The sequence below is a fragment of the Callospermophilus lateralis genome, unplaced genomic scaffold (assembly GCF_048772815.1).
Source record: "Callospermophilus lateralis isolate mCalLat2 unplaced genomic scaffold, mCalLat2.hap1 Scaffold_44, whole genome shotgun sequence".
Classification (NCBI taxonomy): Eukaryota; Metazoa; Chordata; class Mammalia; order Rodentia; family Sciuridae; genus Callospermophilus; species Callospermophilus lateralis.
Window position 1 is genome coordinate 3660821 of NW_027514389.1, and position 18984 is coordinate 3679804.

Here is an 18984-nt window from a genome sequence, read left to right on the forward strand (position 1 = left end):
ATCATCCCTGCAAAATTTTTTCTTTCAAGTGCCTCCCTCATCAATTATTTTTCTCCCTTCACCCCCACAAATGCCTTCTAACCTTGAATCTGAACTCTTAATATAGTTCCAGAGTTTCTCATTTGTATCCATTTTCCACCAAACAGGTCTTTCAAAAACTATCACCTTCTTCATGTCCTGTTCTGTGACTATTTCATAATCTCTATGAAGTTGCAGTTTCCACTGTTGATAGTACACAGTTCAAACTTTCTAGGATGATGATGTTGAGGCCTGTTTTGACAGTCCCCAGCTCTTGGAATTTGTCCTTAAATATTCATCTTCCATGCCTTTCAATTAGGAGAAAGAAGACTGAATATCATCTGACCCAACTCTCCCACTGGTTCTAAAAATTATCTTTTTGTCAAGTTTACTGAATGGCTTACACCTTCTGTATTTAAACTTTTCTTACAAATTTTCTCTTTTAGCATATTTTCTTCATCTACAGTTATTTAAATCAGGAAACAGAACTAAACTCCTTTCTATTTCATACCAGAGTTTAGCACTTTCTTCTAATTCTGAATTTAGCTCAGTTTTTATCTATTGAATCTCTCAAAATTATCCACATGTTGTATTGCAGATGCTCCTCTGATTTCTGATTTAAGCTGCTCCCATGATGCGCTGTGTGCATAAATGCACTCAATCCTTATCATTCACAACCCTGCATTTGTGAATGTGCCTACTTTTCTAAATTTTATTTGTATACTCAAAATCAATACTTGCTTTACTTTCATAGTCATTTGTGGACATATGCAGAAAAGTGAAAAATTCAAGTCTCAGGGGTTTTCAGGTGAGGCCAAACAAGGGAACACTCGATCTACTTGTTTCAGCTCTCATAGCACCCAAAATGTCCTATTCATGGTCTAGTGCCACCTTTTCACATTTTGGTCCTTTCTATTTGAAATCTTATGACTTAAAACACCCTCTAGGTGTGGTGCAGAGGTGCCATCTGTGTTCCTAAGTGCGAGAAAGGCTAAGAGGTGTCTCACAGAGAAAATGCATTAGACAAGCTTCATTTAGACATGAGGTGTGGCATTGTTGTTTGTGATTTCCATGTTACTGAATCAAGGGTATGTATTCAATAAAGTGTGTTTAAGCAGAAACACTCAAAAAACACAGTTATATACTGATTATTTAATGAAAATGTAACCAGAAGTTTGCAGGAACCTAAACCTATTCTTCCCCTAGGAGCAATGGTTCAGTGCTCACTAATTCAGTACTTGTGTGTCTCATATAATAAGACAAAACTACCAGGAATAATGAAATTGCTTATATATATATATATATACATATATATATATATATATATGTATATATATATATACATATATATATATGCACATATATAAATATATGTGCATACATAGAATATATATTTGTATATAAAATTAAATATTCATTCAATGGATTTGAAGAGTGAATGTAAAACATGAACATACATATATATTCACATTTAAAGAAATAGAAAAAGAATGGAGAAGATAGGAGGGAGAACAGAAATAATGGAGAAGAAAAAAGGGAAATATGAGGGAAAGATTATGTCTCGGATATTTCTATGTTGCCATGATGTTCCCTGGACTGGGTATTCCCTTCTAGGACACATTACATATGTATAAATATGCTAACTAAAAACAAGTACAGTTTCTATTATATTAACTATAAGAAATGTAATGATAAGAAGGAGGATAAAACTATCAAATACTTAATACTGTGCAAACTTTGGGATAAGTGAAATTTTGTTGATGATTTCTTTTATTCTGAAAAACTTCATGAAGGTGCTATAATTTTATTCTTATTCCAGCTAACAAAAATAAGTAAATAAAAGAACTGGAGTAACACAAGTTCCAAGTTCCCAAGGGGTCCAATGATATAAAGGAATTTGGTTTTCACTCTGATTCCAATGACAACCAAACTACAATCTACTCTCCTCATCATTCATTTCCCTTATTCTAAAATTGTTTAAAACTCCAATAGGGTGAATACCAGAATATCATAGCAGAGCAATACATGTGATCAAAAGCTCTTTTTTCTTTCTTTCTTTCTTTTTTTTAGTTTTTGTCATCATTCAAACATAAGCTTTTCATCAATAAAATCAGGGAGGGTTACCCATATGGAAGAATGGTTTCTTGCACTGGTCCTCTAAAATGAATAAAGATTGAGAGTAGGTCAAATCCCAGACTCACATGAAAATTACAGGTAAAGTTCATTGGCAGACTTTTCCATAAATTACAGAGCCTCAGTTTTTAAGTCATACATACCTGGATTCTAAAGCAAGTCTGGCCTTTCCTATGTACACCATTTGGGCCAATTGGGCTCTGTTTCATTATATGCAAGAATGTCTAAAAATCTCCTCCCCAAAAGGGTTATTGCTGGAGCGGTGATTAAATGAAATAATAAATTTAAGCACTTTAACAAAATATGGTAGATAACAGGAAGTGCTCAAAATGGCAATTATTAGTAGAAGACAGTTTAAAAGAATACCCTATGCCTGCATTAGGGCTCATTCTCTGATTAAACCAAGGATTCCAAACTGTCAAAATACAGGGGAGAATATAATAGAAGACAGAAGAAAAACAAAGACTAAGATTTTTTAAAAGTTTGATACCATTGAAGGAGAATATATTGATCAAAACTTTCTACTCTAAAATTATTTTCCCTCATTTAATTGGAAGCATATAATCAAAGAATGCTAGAAAAAAAATTTTTTCTCTTCAAAGCTGTTAGAGGCAACCTGAGCCAAAAAAGAAAGTCAAGAAGTTCAGCAAAGCTCCTCCTGTCTTCTTCCCACATCCTTCACTACAAAATCTGTTACTGAGAGCATGTGAAAACCACTCTGAAAAATACAGGCCGCATGGGTTTCTGAAAACTAACCAAAGGAAAATTTACTAGCTTAAATAAAAAGAATCTACAGAAAACTCAGATATTTTACTTTCCATGTATGGGCAGAAGAAAGACTCAGAAACAGTACTGTATACCTTGGATTGTTTGCTTTTCTAAGGATCAGGTGAGTGAAACTCCCATGTTTTCACAGGAATGTATTCCAAGAGGCCACCTCCCCTCCTCACATAGTGCTGCTGAGATCAGGACCACTTACCCACTGTTGATGTCATCAGTTCTGAGACTTTTCCCAAGAATATCACCATCGCTCATATATCCACCAACATCCACTTCAGAAGACATGTCTAGGTCGCTGCTTGCTTTCTCGCTCATGTCAATCTGTGACGTTTCCCAGCCGTGAGACGGCAGCTCTGTGGAGAGGCGTTGTGTACATGAACCTGGAGGGGTCAGTGTGGATGAACCGACTGGTACCGCTACGCGGGTAGCCAGCACCCATGGAGGGAGCATCGCCCGCCTGCAGGCGGGGACATGCCTGGCCCAGCCTCCAGATCATGGGAGTGGGTCGACTTGTCAGGTTAGGTATGGTCCGTCCATTCACTTCTGTTGTCACGGTGCTGTCAAATGTTGTCTCCAGGGTGCTGTCAAATAAAAAGTGAGAGATAACCCACCTCTGGTTCACTAGGGCCACAGACCAAAAATGCACAAAGACAAGAAAAGAACACAGTCTCATTTTTTAGCAGCATAGTACTTTCATGAAAGCTAAATTACTCATTTGTGATTCTAAGCACCTCTGCAGATGTCAAAATGTGGGAAGGGAAATTCATTTGCAGTTATTTTTTGTTTGTTTGTTTGTTCTTTTAAAGGAAATGTCATCATTACATTTTGGATAAAAACCAATTTGTTTCACTTTCCCAACAAATTCTAAGCTGAACCCACTGTAACCTTCTGAGACCTATCTTGAAAATTAATTGCAATCATGCTTGAATGATTTCTATCACTCCTCCCTAGGCCCATATTAAAGTTTCTGCCACTCTTCTCTGGGACAGGCATGAAAATCTTAGTTGTGATGGGGTAGTTGCAGCTGCTAATTCAGTTTGAACAGCAAATTATACAGAAGAGATGGATAAGGGGAAAAATCTCTGGGTATATGCTGAGAATTTTCAGTTCAAGGATTATTGCTAATTGATTATCATGTAAAATTCAAATGAGAAAATACTAAAAGATAAGTGAAACTTCTTCTGTATCATTATTAGAGAAATGAAGTGTTTGACTGTAATTGTTTTTTTCTCTATTGGCCCAAAGATTCACAGAATTGAGAAAAACCTGTGGCTTATTTGGGTCCCATGAAGACTAGACATAGTTTCTTCTAAATTCTGCCTCAAATCTGCAATGTTTTTAACTGTTCTCATTCTTCTTGCTTCAGGGTCTTCACCTGGAAGAGAAGAATGATAATAAATTCATGCAATTAATGTTCTTAGGATAATTTGTACACATAGCCAGGCAATATAAGCCCTCTTCTTAAAAGTCAAAAGATAGTTAGGAAATTCCAAATAACTCTTATCATCTGAAAATTAGAATTCTTCTTTCTACAAATAAAATGTGAACAGAAACAAATGTAACCTCACAAGTAGTAACATTTAAGTGGAAAAAAACATTACAATAACACTTATAGTTCTATGACCCTAATCATTGCAAAAATAGTCACTCAGGAATACACTGTATGTCTCTATGGCTCAGGAGGTGGAGGCAGGAGAGTTGTGAGTTCAAAGTTAGCCTCAGCAAAGCAAGGTGCTAAGCAACTCGGTGAGACCATGTCTCTCTATAAAATACAAAATAGGGATGGGGATGTGGGGATGTGGCTCAGTGGTAGAGTGCCCCTGAGTTCAATCCTGGGTACCAAAAAAAAAAGAAAGAAAAGAAAAAAGAAAAAGAAAAGAAAGAAATACATTGTATGTGGCTTAATCTAAAATTGAATGATATAAAGGATTATTTGTATATTAATTGTCTCAATAATGACCTATACTTAGAATGGGTAGGGTAAACCTGCTCATGTAGCAAGTACACATTTAGATTTTAAAATACATAAGAGGCCTTTTCTCATAGAAGCTAAATAGCTTTCGTGAGTTTTTAATTTTATTAGACTCCTGGACCAAGATTCATAATATTGGATGTCTTTATTTTTAATTACTTCTCCACTTTCTATAGTTTACCAAAATCCACACTGGTGACACTAGAATTCAAGTAAAGTTCTTGAACCCCAAATGTCTGTCTAATGGATATGAGTCAAATCGCTCTGCGGGTATGGTCAAGGCTGGCCTGCACACAACCATATACGTCATTTCGCCATTAAGCCATTTTGTTTATGGCTATGAAATACTTTCCAGTAAAGCCTCCATTTGAAGCTCGTGGATCTAGATAAAAAGAAGAACATGAAAAGAAGAGAAAACACCATGTTTCTTCTGTTCCATTGGGGTGGAGAGGGATGGGAACTTCTAGGCAGCTATTGGATCTGCTAACACTCTTCCTTAGCATTCAGGCCACACTTTAAAAATATATAACAAATGTATCTACTGAACATCCATAATCACAGATTTGGTGAGGATTTCAGAGATGGTTCCATTTGACCTGTCAGCCACAGAACTCATTCATGTCTCATGGGTAGCTCAGTCACCAGCATCTGTCTAAAACTTTCATCATCAGAGGGGTGTCCACCTTTCCTTCCAGTAGTAGGCCAGTGTCACTGTGAAAACGTTAAAGGGGGACAAGCAATAATTTGTCTTCCTTTAACTTCCATCCAATAGGCCCAGGGGCTTTGAAGCTAAATAGACAAAATATATTATCTTTACATTGCAGCCACTGAAATCTGGGGAAAAAAACCCTGCTAATTCCTTTATTATCTTTTTCAGCCAAACATCACTACTTTGCTCATTACTCCTCATCCTGGACGTTTGCCAAAAACAATCACCATTCTGCTGCCGGTCTATCAATCTGTTCCTTTTATTTTACAAATTATTTGAACAATTGAAACATGCTTTATAATAGCATTATTTCACACTTTGGAAGTACTAAATAACTTCAAGTAAAGATATTTTTCTTTCTTTCTTAATTTAATGAGAAAGTGTTTTCTTATTAATTTTTAACAATCTTATAGAGATAAAATACACATACAATTTGCACACTTAAAACATACAATTTGCTTGTTTTCATTATATATTTAAATATATAGAGCTATTACTATAGTTAATTTTGGGACATTTTCATCATTTCAATAACTAGTCTTTGGCTATCACCCACTCCAAGCCCTGTGAAACCACTAATATCTTTTCTTTTAAAAAAATCAAGTAAACATATTTTAAGGCATAAAAAAATACATTTCAAGACCTCCCACACATGTCATAAACTTTTCTACATTAACTCAGGTCATGAAGCCTCTAATCCCATAGATGAACATTTATTTTAGAACTGAGAACTGTTGAAAACCCTAGAGATTCTGACTATATCCTCCCTGGAAATTCTTCTGCTTATCTTCTTAACATGATGTATTATATTTGAGAAATAGTTATCAATAAGTCTTTCACTTTCAAATAATCTGGTAGAACTTTGAAGGAAAAAAACAGAGGTTTTATAAGGAAATTTATAAAGAGTAGGAAATAAATATCATTATATACAAAGGGAAGGCAGGCACTACAAAGTGATTTATTCAAACTGGATCAAAAATAGTGAAGAAGCAGGTAAACTGGAGAAGTAAACCCATATACAATCTTTGATTTTAGGCGAAGGCAAGAAATGCAAACTCATTAAAGTCTAACAGTATTGAGAGGACTTGAATTGGAGGGAGGAGAAATATGTTACATGACAAGTGCTAGGTAACACCATCACATGCCACCCATCCCTTATTCCCTTCCCTCTGGGAGAACATCTATGAGATAATCAGGCTGCATCTCAAATGCTTGCATAATATTAAAGTTGATATTTGAATTTTTTCATTATCTTTTTAATGTTCATTTTTAGAACATTATAGTTTTTTCGCTAAATACATTTTTTTTACATCTGCTCTATTTCTATTTAAATGTCTTTTTTCTAGATAGCACCTTGCATATCTCCAGTTGAATTCACTGCTTGGCTATTTGGTGTCCCTTGTGTTCAGTAGCAGAACCTCCCTCTCTCCTTTGATGTTTTCCATCATGACCTCCATTTATGACATTGCACCACTCACGATAATCAGACATGTGGTCCTTGTCCTCCCAACAATTACTGAGAGAACCATAATCATTGTCTTATTTATGTCATGTAAGATAATAACCAAAGCAAAATATATTATTGTAAATGTTTTTAGTGACCCACAAAAGGCCATATAAAAACTAAGTGCATTTACCAATTCCTTTAGGATTGATTGCTCAGTCTGAACTGTCCTATAAATTTGTATTCAAATGATGTATGTCTAGGAGATCTTGGGAGCAGGGAATGGAAAAGGCTGATTATGAAGGCACACATAAAATTAGATGTTTACTAAATACATAAAAGCAAAAACACTTACATGGAAGATTTATTTAGTCACAAAAATGTTGAATCTCTTCCCATTTGCATAATCTCAAAGTCAACTATTATTCCTGAAGGACACCTCTGATGTGTCAGACACCCTGGTAGGGATTTCCACCCATCTTCTAGAATGATACTTTCTGAAATCCACTTGAGTTTTTTTTTACATTGGTGCAAAATGCTTTCTCATTGCTTATAAGGGATTTTCCATGAGTGGAGCATAGAATAATAGGCTCAATTTGGTACTTTTGCATTATCAGTTAGTGGCAAACAGACCATTTAATTTGTGTAATTCTGCCCTTTTTAGGCTTTAATTATATACATTATAATTAACATTGCCAGCACTGCCATCTTTTAATAAAAATCAAATTATATAGGAATGAACCTGATTCAGAGAATTATAACCTGTACACTATTATATTACAAATGTTATTACTTAGAGAACAGTTGCCCGACTTAAAAATTTTGAAATATAACCCAAGTTTTATATATGATCCCAACAATGATTTGGATGAAAATTTTAAATTTAGTTGCATTATCCTGATGTTTCTGGGGAAAACAGAAAAATATGATTATCACTTTAAATATTCTCCTATGTGGTTATAGTACAGATCTGAGTCTGTCTAATTTATTCAAATACCCAAGAGAACAAAATTGAACTCAAGGAGTCCTGCCTACAAACTAAGTTAGAAGAGGCCATTTTGAGTCATAAGCAGAACCTAGTCAAACACGTGGTAGAAAATCTGAAATTCCTGTGTTGTGACCTTGGATATATTTACCAAAATAAAGGGATTTAACTGGAATGCTTAATTATTTGAAAATATGATTATTCATGTCAAAGTTATTTGAATGAACTCTCCCCTATACTTTGTACTTGAATTTTTGAATATTGGCACCAGTTGGGGAGGGGCTGATAAGGAGAATAACCACATAAATACAATAAGCAGATGCTCTGTCAAAAACCATGACATTCAGACTTCTATTGAGAAATTGCCCTCTGATGGTAATGATCCAAGTTTTTTATGCACAAAAAGGCGAGTTTCTTACATACACCCACCCACAGCAGGCTGTAATTTAATGGAGCAACCAACAAATGCTGCCAAGGGGAATTGCACTCTGTTCATATTATTGAAAATACTTACACAAGAGGTACTTAGAACAAGATAAATGCAACTATTTTAAAAGCCAACGATGAATATTACCTGATGAACAGTTCTAGAGGATTTAAAAAAACAAGAAAGAAAGAAAGAAAAAAGATTCCCAAGGTTTAAGACTCCCTCTTGCCTTTGTACTGTACAGAGAGCTCTTTTATAGGAAACAGTTCATCACAGAAATCACACAATAGTGAAGAAGTAAATCTTGGGTGTCTGAGTACCTGGTACATTCAGATTTGGAAATCACCATTCAGACAACTGTGGAAACATTACTCCTTTAAAGCCAAACTGACATGAAAAATTGAGCTACATTTGCCTGTGCTGTCTCTCTATGCTTTCTTCTTCTAAAGCTGGTTCACTAAAGCAACCCAGATAATCTCATAAAACATCTTGTAACAGGAGGGGCTGCAGGAAGAATCAAAATAAGTCTGTATTTAGCATCAGTTGCATGCATCAGAAACAAAGAGATCACTGGCCAGGTTTAATTCTTTTGCATATAAGGAGTCCTGTGTGAAGTCCTTTGTAAAAATACACATTGACATAAAATGTGGTGTGCTCCATACATAGATATTTTTGAAGAAAGGACTATAGGATGTAAATATATTTTGGCAGAACACTGAATTTAGAAATACCAAAATGTTCACATTTTAGTTGTTTGGATAAGTGGCAAAGTTGACCCTGAAAGTTTAATCATGAAGCTGAAGAATCACCTGGCATCTTCATAGCTAAAGATCATTCACAAGTTACTACTGAGCCTCATATCATCCAAAAGGCCTAGTTTGTAAAGTATGGAAACAGTTCATAGTTATCTGCATAGTTTAAGTAGTTATAATGAACACATGCATGAGCAGCTTTTGCCACACACACACACACACACACACACACACACACACACATAAATAAAAGGAAGTAGATATCCCTGCATCTCTGTCATGCTACTAGAATTTGGGGTGCTTGTCACTGAGGTTTAAAAAAGGGTCATCTATTCAGGTAACTTGGAGACAGCAGAAGAAACTTAACTACACAGTAAATATACCCAGGGGGCTGTACATTATTCATTCCATATGTGAGGTAAGGTCACCTTGAGGGAAGCTGAACAAATAGACTCCATTAATGACTAAGTAAAAAACACACCTGGAGTTTTAAAATGTTAACATTTATTTAGGTATATCTGGAATATACTGGACACCAGGCCAGTAATGCCCATGGCAGATGGCTGGTATTTACATTCTTCAATTAGACTTCACAATTGGTACTCACAGCTCAGCTTTACAAAAAAAAAAAAAAAAAAAAAAAAAAAAAAAAAAAAAAAAAAATTCAAGATATAAGAAATTTTAAAGCTTAGGGAAGTGATCATATTTTTAAAAATCAGTCTGAAAAACTGAAGATCTGACTCATGCAAATGATTTTATAGGAAAAAATGAAATTTATTAAAATCCCATACACATATTTAGGAGCAAAGGAGACTTACCTAGTAAGTCAGTGTAAAGAGCCTGCTCCAGATCACCCAGCATTGTAAGGATCACATCCTCGTCCAGGTGAGCTGTCCCCTCTCGCAGGCAGCTTTCTCCCTCCTCTTCCGCCCAGCTTCTGCTCAGGCTGCTTGGCTTGGAGGACACATTTTCCTCTTCAGACCTACTATCTTCATCACTCTCGCCTTCCAAGCCTCTTCTTGAAGGCCAGTCCTCTAAGTCCTCGCTGCATGACTGGCTGCCTCCTGTAGGCAGGAGGTTCCAGGCCCCTGAGCTGCTGCTGTGGTACAGGGACTGCACAGAGCGTGAGAGAAACCTGGACAGTGAGCGCCTCTCCACATAGCTGGATTCTCTCTGGCTTGCCTTTGCAGCATTGCCAAACCAGTTGGAAATGCGCACAGTGGGTCTCCTCTCCCCCTCACTGGTGAGGGAGAGATTGGTCAGAGACTTCTGTTTCTGAAGGCAAGCTCCCTTTCTCCTTACTTCTTTGCTCCGAAACACAGAGAGTTCAGCAGGCCGCTGCATGATTCTTCTAGTGTCTTCTTCCTTTCAACTGGACTGCATATTGTCTTTTTACACTAGAATAGCAACTAGCCCTTTTGGTTTTAATTAACATATGCACTTCAATAAAAGCTCAGGCTCAAACATTCACCGAAGATTCTGGCAATATGTAACATATAAATATTTGCCCATAATTGAGCTTGTCACATCATTTCACTGATCAGCAATACTTACAAACATTTTGCTTAAATATATCTGAAGCAGAAAAGAGTTCATCAAAGACTCTGCTCCAGCTGAAAAGTAGCCCAGGAAGCCAACTACGTTTTCCAGTCTTCATCCAATCACATGTCTCAGCAGGATGCTGGGTCCACATTTCCCTGGATTGCTTCTCTGTTCCGATATGCGAGGTAGTGAAGCACGAATGAAGCCTCTTGCTTTTTCTTTTTTTTTTCCCTCCTGCGTCTCACCAGCCCTTAACCCGATCTGGGTCCGCAACCCTTTACTAATGAGCTGACACAGAGCAGCAAGTACAACCTCCGCATCGGAGCCCAGTAAGAGCAGAAATTAAGCACTGAAGCCCAGCCCTGCACGAGCCTCTTGCATTTTAGTATTCCACCTGCATTCTCAGATCTATGGCTCTTCATTGCTGCTGCAGTGGATGCTGCTGGCTGCCATGGCAGCAAACATCCTGCTAAATTAAAACAGAGGCACGGAAGCAGCTGTCCAGCCCAGAATGCCACAGGTTTCAAAGCCAAGCCTGAACGAGATGCTATACTATTAACCCTCTGCACATTTAAATGACTCTCAGCCCCCAGCCTCAGACATGAACACACACGCGTTCACACACACTACACACACTCCCCGATGCTGAGAATGACAGACTAATTCTCTGTAGCTGCAGGCAGCTGAAGCAGGCAGATCTGCCTTCTGAATGTTGGGAGTTGTGCTTTTACAGCACAAATCAAAATCAGGAGTGTAAAGGACCTAAAAAACGGAGCATGCCTCTACCCGCCAATGCTTTAAAGAGAAAGACTATGCCTCATCTTTTAAATGACAAGTTCAAGGGATTTTTATTCCGAAGCTATTTCGTAAAATCTTGGTGTGACAATAAAAATCAAGATTTCTTCTTTCTGCAAAGCAATAGGAAAATGAAACTCAAAAGGGTTTCCTCCAATATTTCCACTCAAAGCATACTATTGGAAGTATATGATCAAGTGTATAGAATATAGTGATATGATAAAAAATACAAAATGCATATTATGTCTTTTGAAATTGAGAATTTTCATGTGTATTATATAAGCCTATCACTGCATAATAAGTGCTTAATTTTTTACATTTTGATAAAACAGAAACCTAGAAGATAAATTCCTTATATTTATTTTGTATTTGACTTGGATGTCACCATGATGAAGTTCTGATTTTAGGAAAACTTTCAAAAACAAATATATGAGGCGGGGAAATTGAAAGGGAAGGAGAGGTACTAGGGTCTGTATTAGAACAAGATATATTCCATGCTTGTATAATATATCAAAATGGATTCTACTATCATGTATGACTAAAACAACCAATTAAAATATATATCTATTGGGCTGGGGTTGTAGCTCAGTGGAGAACACTGCCTAACATGTGTGAGGCACTGGGTTCAATCCTTAGCATCACATAAAAATAAAAAAATAAAATAAAGACATACTGTCAATCTATAACTACAAAAAATTATTAAAAAACACAAAATATATGGTACAAAAGATATGATGTGTACCGTTAAGAGTATTAAAGAAAAACTTTTGGAAATTTTCTACTCACAAATATCCTTTATGAAAAGGGGAAAGTGGAAAATCCAAAGAAATATAAACTGAATCATTCAAATTGATACATAAATCCTTATATGTTCAAAACTAATGTAGGAAAATTGATGTGTGATTTTCCACCTTCTATTTCTAATCACAACTAGGGGAAATGCCTGACCTCCTAACTCTGAATTAGCATTATAATGTGTAATTCCTATACTTTTAAGCATGATGACTGACTTTGCTCCATTTGTCCCTACTCAAGGTAGAGAATACTTAGATCTGTTTTACAGACACATAAAAGGAATCAAATGGAAAAAACAGCTATTAATTGTAACAAAATCTGGAAATAAATAAACCTGTGAATTGTGAACGCTGATTCTCAATTTTTCACTATTTTAAAATTATATTTATCTACTATGTGCTCAAATAAAATGAATACAAATGACATATCTTTGAAACTGATAATTGAGGTTTCTAAAAAAAATAATTTTATTAAAACATTACAAGGACTGAATGCCACTGCTCTTGGGTTTCCTAAACAAAATATATTTTTTTTCTTCATTTCAAATTATTGTGACCCATTGAATTTTCAAGTTATGACACTATAGTGAAATTTATTGAAGCTATACAACTTCATTTGCTTGACATGTATTATACTGGTCTATGATATTGTGCCCCAAAGCCTTACAGATTCACATAAAAGGGAGTCTTCATACTTTAGATGTCAAAAGAGTTGCCTAAGAATGAAAAAAAATTGTTGCCTATAAATGAAATCAATTTCCCATTCCTTGTGCAATAGTGCTTACCTACCAATCTGCTTACACAAGTTGTCCTCACATTTAAGTGTTCAAAACCACTTTAAGGTGTATTAAAACACAGTTTCCTGGCTCCAGCCCCACAACTGTTCAGTCAGTAGTCTGAGGTCCTGAAATTGCATTTCTAACATATCCCCAGGTTCTGCTGGCTCTGGGACCCCAGTTTAAGAACTACTAGATTGGAAATAGTACCTGGGGCAATTCTGCTTCTTAAGGGATATTTGATAATATTGGAGACATCTTTGATACTTGGAGAGTGTGGTGGGAGACATCTAAGGGGTACAGGCCAATGACATTGCTAAACATCCTACAATGACAGGTCAGAGCACCACAATAAAAAATTGGGCAGTGTATAATATCAATAGTGTCAAGGTTGAGAAATCCTGGTTTAGAGTACCTGTCAAAAACAATAATGTACTTCATCTGAGGCCACTCTTTATTACTTTCAGCTCTTGTTCAAGTACTCTTTCTTCTAAGAGCCATGCTAACGGGGCAACCCCAGTGTGGAATGTGTTGATCTCATGACAGAGAAAAGGAGAAGTGACAGAGGGAGAGAAAGGCTCTTAGAGCTTCTGCTCAGGAATGGCCCACACCACTTGTCTACTCACATTTCATTTATCAAATCAAATCACATGGTCCTTCCTGATCCAATGGGGTGGGAAATATAACCCTCTTGTAGGAGTGAGCCCAGGAATGGGTGGGCTAAGTTCAACAGAAATATAAGAGGAAGATGGCAAAGAATAACCTAACAGAGAAAATATCAAAAGGGGATTTGTGTTTCTTTGTTTAAAGATATTATTATTAACTTGTAGCTATAGCAGTTTTTCCCCTGAAACTACATTAGTCCATAGGTTTACCTTGAACCAATAGTAGGGAACCCACTTATTGCTTCCCTAGAAGCAATCTTCTATCCCTCTTGTCTTAAATGGACATTCATACATGGGCATGTTTATACTAATTTGGATTCACACATATAAATACATGTTATGCAAGGTAGAGAAGGAAATAAATACACACAATAAAAAAAATGTGAATTCATTTGATTTTGCCAAGACCTAAAATAAAAGTACAGCTACTATTATATTCTGAAAAAGAATTATTTTCAGTTCTTCAGTAAATAAAATTATAATGTGTCTGTTTAAGTAAAAGATATAAACTGATTTGAATTACCTGAGCTTGATCTTCTTGATCTTTATAAACATTCAAGAAAAAAGGCAATTTTAGTTATCATTTACAAAGGTCTTAAATGCCAGATATCCCCCTTTACTTGATACAAAGTCTAGTAACTTAGAAAAATATATACAATCTTTACATTATCCTTCAGTTCAACCTAAATGCTTACTTCCAAGACCATTCCCTGAATTTATCCAATAATTTTAATATCATTTAAAAATGACATTCCAGTTTTATTGGCATTAAGTCAACATGACATCTATCAACATTTTTCAGTTGAATATAAATTCCAGATAAAGGTTAAACAATAGGTTAAATAGGTGTCTGCTGGGAGCCATCAGCCAAGTAGGTATGACAAATTCCTTGCCAGCTTACTCCCATGCTGTCTAGTGGAAGGACTTCTGAAAGGTGACCTTGCTCAAGGACCAGGGCAGGATCCGTGTTTAGGGTGTTCCCCCTTTAGAATAGGGCAGTTTAGCATAATAGGAGATTAGGGTGTTCCCCCTTTAGAATAGGGCGTATCCTGCTGCTGAGTTCCTCTTGAGTGCTTAGGGTCAGACAGTATATTTTGGGAGACAGAAGCCCATGCGGAGTGGATTTGGGCAGAGAACGTGGATTCCCCCAGAGCATGTTTGTAGACGGCCGGTGTGAGTTCGGGAATAAAGAATTGCTGTTTGAATCTACAAGCTGTGTGGAGACTCGTGATTTGTGCCCAGCCAGAGACTGCGGCAGGTGTCTTAGCCTTATGCGGAAAAAAAAAAAAGAAGAAGAAGAAGAAGAAGAAGAAAAGGCAAGTGTGAAGCTATGCAGAAATGAAAATTAAAATATTTCTTGAATTGAAATGAAAATTTAGGCTCATTTTATATTTGGCAGGATCTCCTGGCACTTGATGAAAGGGATGGCCTCAGAGGACAAATTGTTTTTGTTAATGAATGTGAGAATAAAATCCAAGCCAAAGCAGTAAAATCTATACCATCAATTCAGCCAGTCTTGTAATATCAAGGTTGTGACATGAATCTTAGAGGATAGATGGGCTGGAAGCAATGAGCTCATTTGTTCATTGCTGCAAATTATATAATACATAATAATAATTATTGGAACCAGCATCACCAAATTAGGTAAACATCATAAGTCTTCTCCAAAAAAATATGATAAACAAAATGAAATTTGAGTGATGTACTTAAAGAGTTTGGAGAGACATTCTTGAAGACTTTTATAAAGATCTCCCAATTGCCAGTCATGTCACTCGTTTCTGATGGTTATCTTCACACCATGATTTAATTACATTTTGAACTTTCACTGCCATTTAATGATAAAGATAATGTTTTCATAACTTCAAGTGAGCTATTACATTGATGAAATTTTCAACAACTATACTTCCTACCTAACAGTGAATCTATCCCTCCAACAAATCTACATTGCAGTCTGAACTAAGTTTGCTCCTTAACAGTATTTCAAATCTGTGCATGTCTTGTATCTTGTACCTCATGAAATAGGGGTGTTTATCACATTTGTTTAACCACAAAAAGGAATTTTTCCTGAGTAACATATCAAAAAATTTCAGAGAAGGAGAATTTCAGATATGTATTATTCAGGGGCTCAGATATTTCTTACAATGACCTCAGGTTCATTTTCTGCTGCTTTAGGTTCTATTTTCTCTGTTTGCTTTATTTGAGGGTATATAAAACTGCCAGCAGGACCCAACTTACTTTTTTTTATTAGCTTCTGATCTCATGGAAGAAATAGAACCTCTCTTCCAGAGCAGTCTAAGGAAAAGATCTGAGATTGAGCCTCATTTGCTATGACTGAACTAGATCAGGTCATAAATCCACTCCTGAAACTGTCACTCTGGTCAAGGAGGAGTTGTTCTGATTGACTCTACTTGGGTTAATTTTAGTTGGCCACATGAATACAGAATGATCCCCAAGGAAAATCAAAATGGTTTTGTTATCAGAAGATGAAGCAATGGATATGCATCAGAAAAGCTGCACCAGGACTTCAAGGTAGATTACTTTGTGGTTAAACTATAGATCCCCTAACTCACCTGTATATCTTCTGAGGTGCTGTACCTTATTTTAGAATTTTATTTTTGTATTATTTTCAGGATCCCTCATGTTATATAGGCTTCAAAAATTCACAAAACCTGAAACATACTCTGCCAAGACTAACTATCAGAGTTCTAGATCATAAACACCACTTCACTTAGGATGCAGGACAGAATTATTCCCACTGATGTCTCCACAGTAACCATTGGAAATAAAAATCCAACCATAGCAGTGGCACTGAAACTTGGGGATATGGGATATTCAAGTGGAGAGTTTGTATAAGGAGCTGGATATTTGCATCCAAAACACAGGGGAGAGAATTAGAGAGAAACATTTGTGAGCCATCCATACATGGATGAGATTTAAGACCATGATATAGTATTAAATCACCAATGGAGCATGTACAGATAGAGGAATCCAGAGACAGATACCTGGATCACTGCAGTGACTACAAAATCAGGGAGAAAAAGAATAACTACAAAATAAGACCAAGGAGGACTAAAAAGTGAGTGTGAGGAACACCAAGGAAATGCGGTCTTAGAAATGAAGAAAGAAACTTTTACGGAGGAGGTCAAATGGGTGGTGAGAGGTTATGCTTGTCAGCTTTTTTGTGACTGTGACCAAAAGACCTGACAAGAACAACTTAGAGGTGGAAAAGTTTATTTTGGGCTCACAGTTTTAGGGGTTCAGTTCAGGGTCAGCTGACTCCATGGCTCTGTTCCCAAGGTAAGGCATACCATCATGGGAGAGGAGCCTGATAGCCAGGAACCAGGAAACAAGTGAGAAGTCTAAGACAAAATAAATTACACCCCCTGTGACCTACTTCCTTCAGCCACACACCCCACCTGCCTACAGTTACCACTCAGCAAACCATTCAAATTATTAATCCAACAAATGGATTAATCCACTGATGATGCCACAGTTTGGTATTAAATCACCAAATTCTCTTCATTGCCTAGAAGTTAAATATCTCAATGTTGCAGTACTGAGGACTGTTTCCAAAACATGAGCTTAGGGGTGGGGCATATTTCTATATCCAAACCATAATAGAGGTGAAATAAGATGAGGACTGATGTGATCCTTGGATTTGGCCATGTTGACACTATTATAAACTTCAATTAAGAGTAGTTTCAGTGGAGACATGGGGCTACAAGTCTAACTGGAATAGGGTTATGAGACAATAAGAGAGGAATTAAAGACTGTTTGAAGGCCTCCTTTTGTTAGAGTGTGATATAAAGAAGACACATATTAGAACAGTATTTAAAGCATGAATTGGGCTCAAGAGAAGTTGTTTTTAAAAATATTAAGATTGGGGATATATTAATATCTCTTTAGCTAAGGAGAATAATTTTATGGAGAGAGATATTAAAGAGTGGAAGAGAGCATAATCCAAGTACAGGCCGAGTATATTAGATACTAAGTGGGTTTAATTGCTATAAATGGGTAGATGTGTTGGCAAGGGTTGGTGAACTTCCTTTCTCTGTGCTTTTATTTTTTCAGTGAAAAATACATCAAAATTTTCAGTTTAAAGAATGGATAGGACAGGTGAAATTATAGGTTTGAGAAGGAAAGGTTAAAAATAGTCACTTAGAAATTTAAGAGAAAACCCAGAGATATATCAAATGATTGCTAAAAAAACATTACATATTCACTGAAGCTTTGAGATTAACAATATTGAGTGAGTGACATCAACCTGTATGTATTTTTCTCCTGGTTCATTCACTGTTGGTTGGTAAAGAGTGGAGAGTTGAATATAAACTGGTCTGTGATTTCAGTGAATGAGGATGATGAAGTGAGAAAGGAACAAGGGAGTTGAGGGAATTTATATCACAGGAATATATATTTCAATTATCATAATAATTTAACTGATTAGGGAGGGAAGAAAGAATAAGCAGTTTGATGAGGGAAAGTAGAATGTGAGAGGACCTGTGAACTGGAAATCCTTGAGAAATCATGGGTAGGGTGAGGGAACAAAATAAAGAGCATTGAAAAAACAGGAGGCTATAATCAACAATAGTGAGATGCATGAAAATGAGGTTATAGATAAGTTTATTTTCTGATGCCTAGATGTAGGATCTGATCATGAGGATAAATATCTCAGGAGGGATTTCAAGTCAAGATTACTAGAAGAGAGGCTAGGGTGTTAAAAGGTCCATCTATGCAAATATTAAAGTCACTAAAAATTAAAAGGGGCATATAACTGAGAGAGTAATAGTATCTACCAACTAAAATTTAAAAATGAGAAAGATATGCCATACCATCTCTATCATAATCATCCTCTCATTGTCTACTGGGTATATCCTCATCTACATTTCTTCAATTAGCACCCCTAATCTGAAAACCCAAAACATGAAATGCTCCAAAACCTGAAACATTTTGAGCACTGACAACACATTTCAAGTGTAAAGCTCCATGCCTGATCTCATGTGATGGGTCACAGTCAAAATGGGTACAAAGACACAGATAGGAGGAATAAGTTCTATCATGCTGTTACACAGGAAGGTGATTGTATTTAGCAATATTGTATTATATAAATCAAAATAGTTAGAAGAGTGGATTTTGAATGCTTTTATCACAAAGAAACTATAAATGTTTGAGATGATGGGTAATCTAAACATCTT

The 18984-nt window shown here is 36.2% G+C and overlaps 1 protein-coding gene across 1 annotated transcript in view; it reads right to left on the bottom strand.

The window, feature by feature from the left end:
• LOC143389179 (neuron navigator 3-like) overlaps positions 1-18984 on the bottom strand; it is a 133382-nt gene that overhangs the window by 22066 nt on the left and 92332 nt on the right. Inside the window, 3 exon segments of the mRNA XM_076842411.1 lie at positions 3131-3259; positions 3261-3512; positions 4198-4306. Coding sequence (XP_076698526.1) covers positions 3131-3259; positions 3261-3512; positions 4198-4306 — 490 coding nt within the window.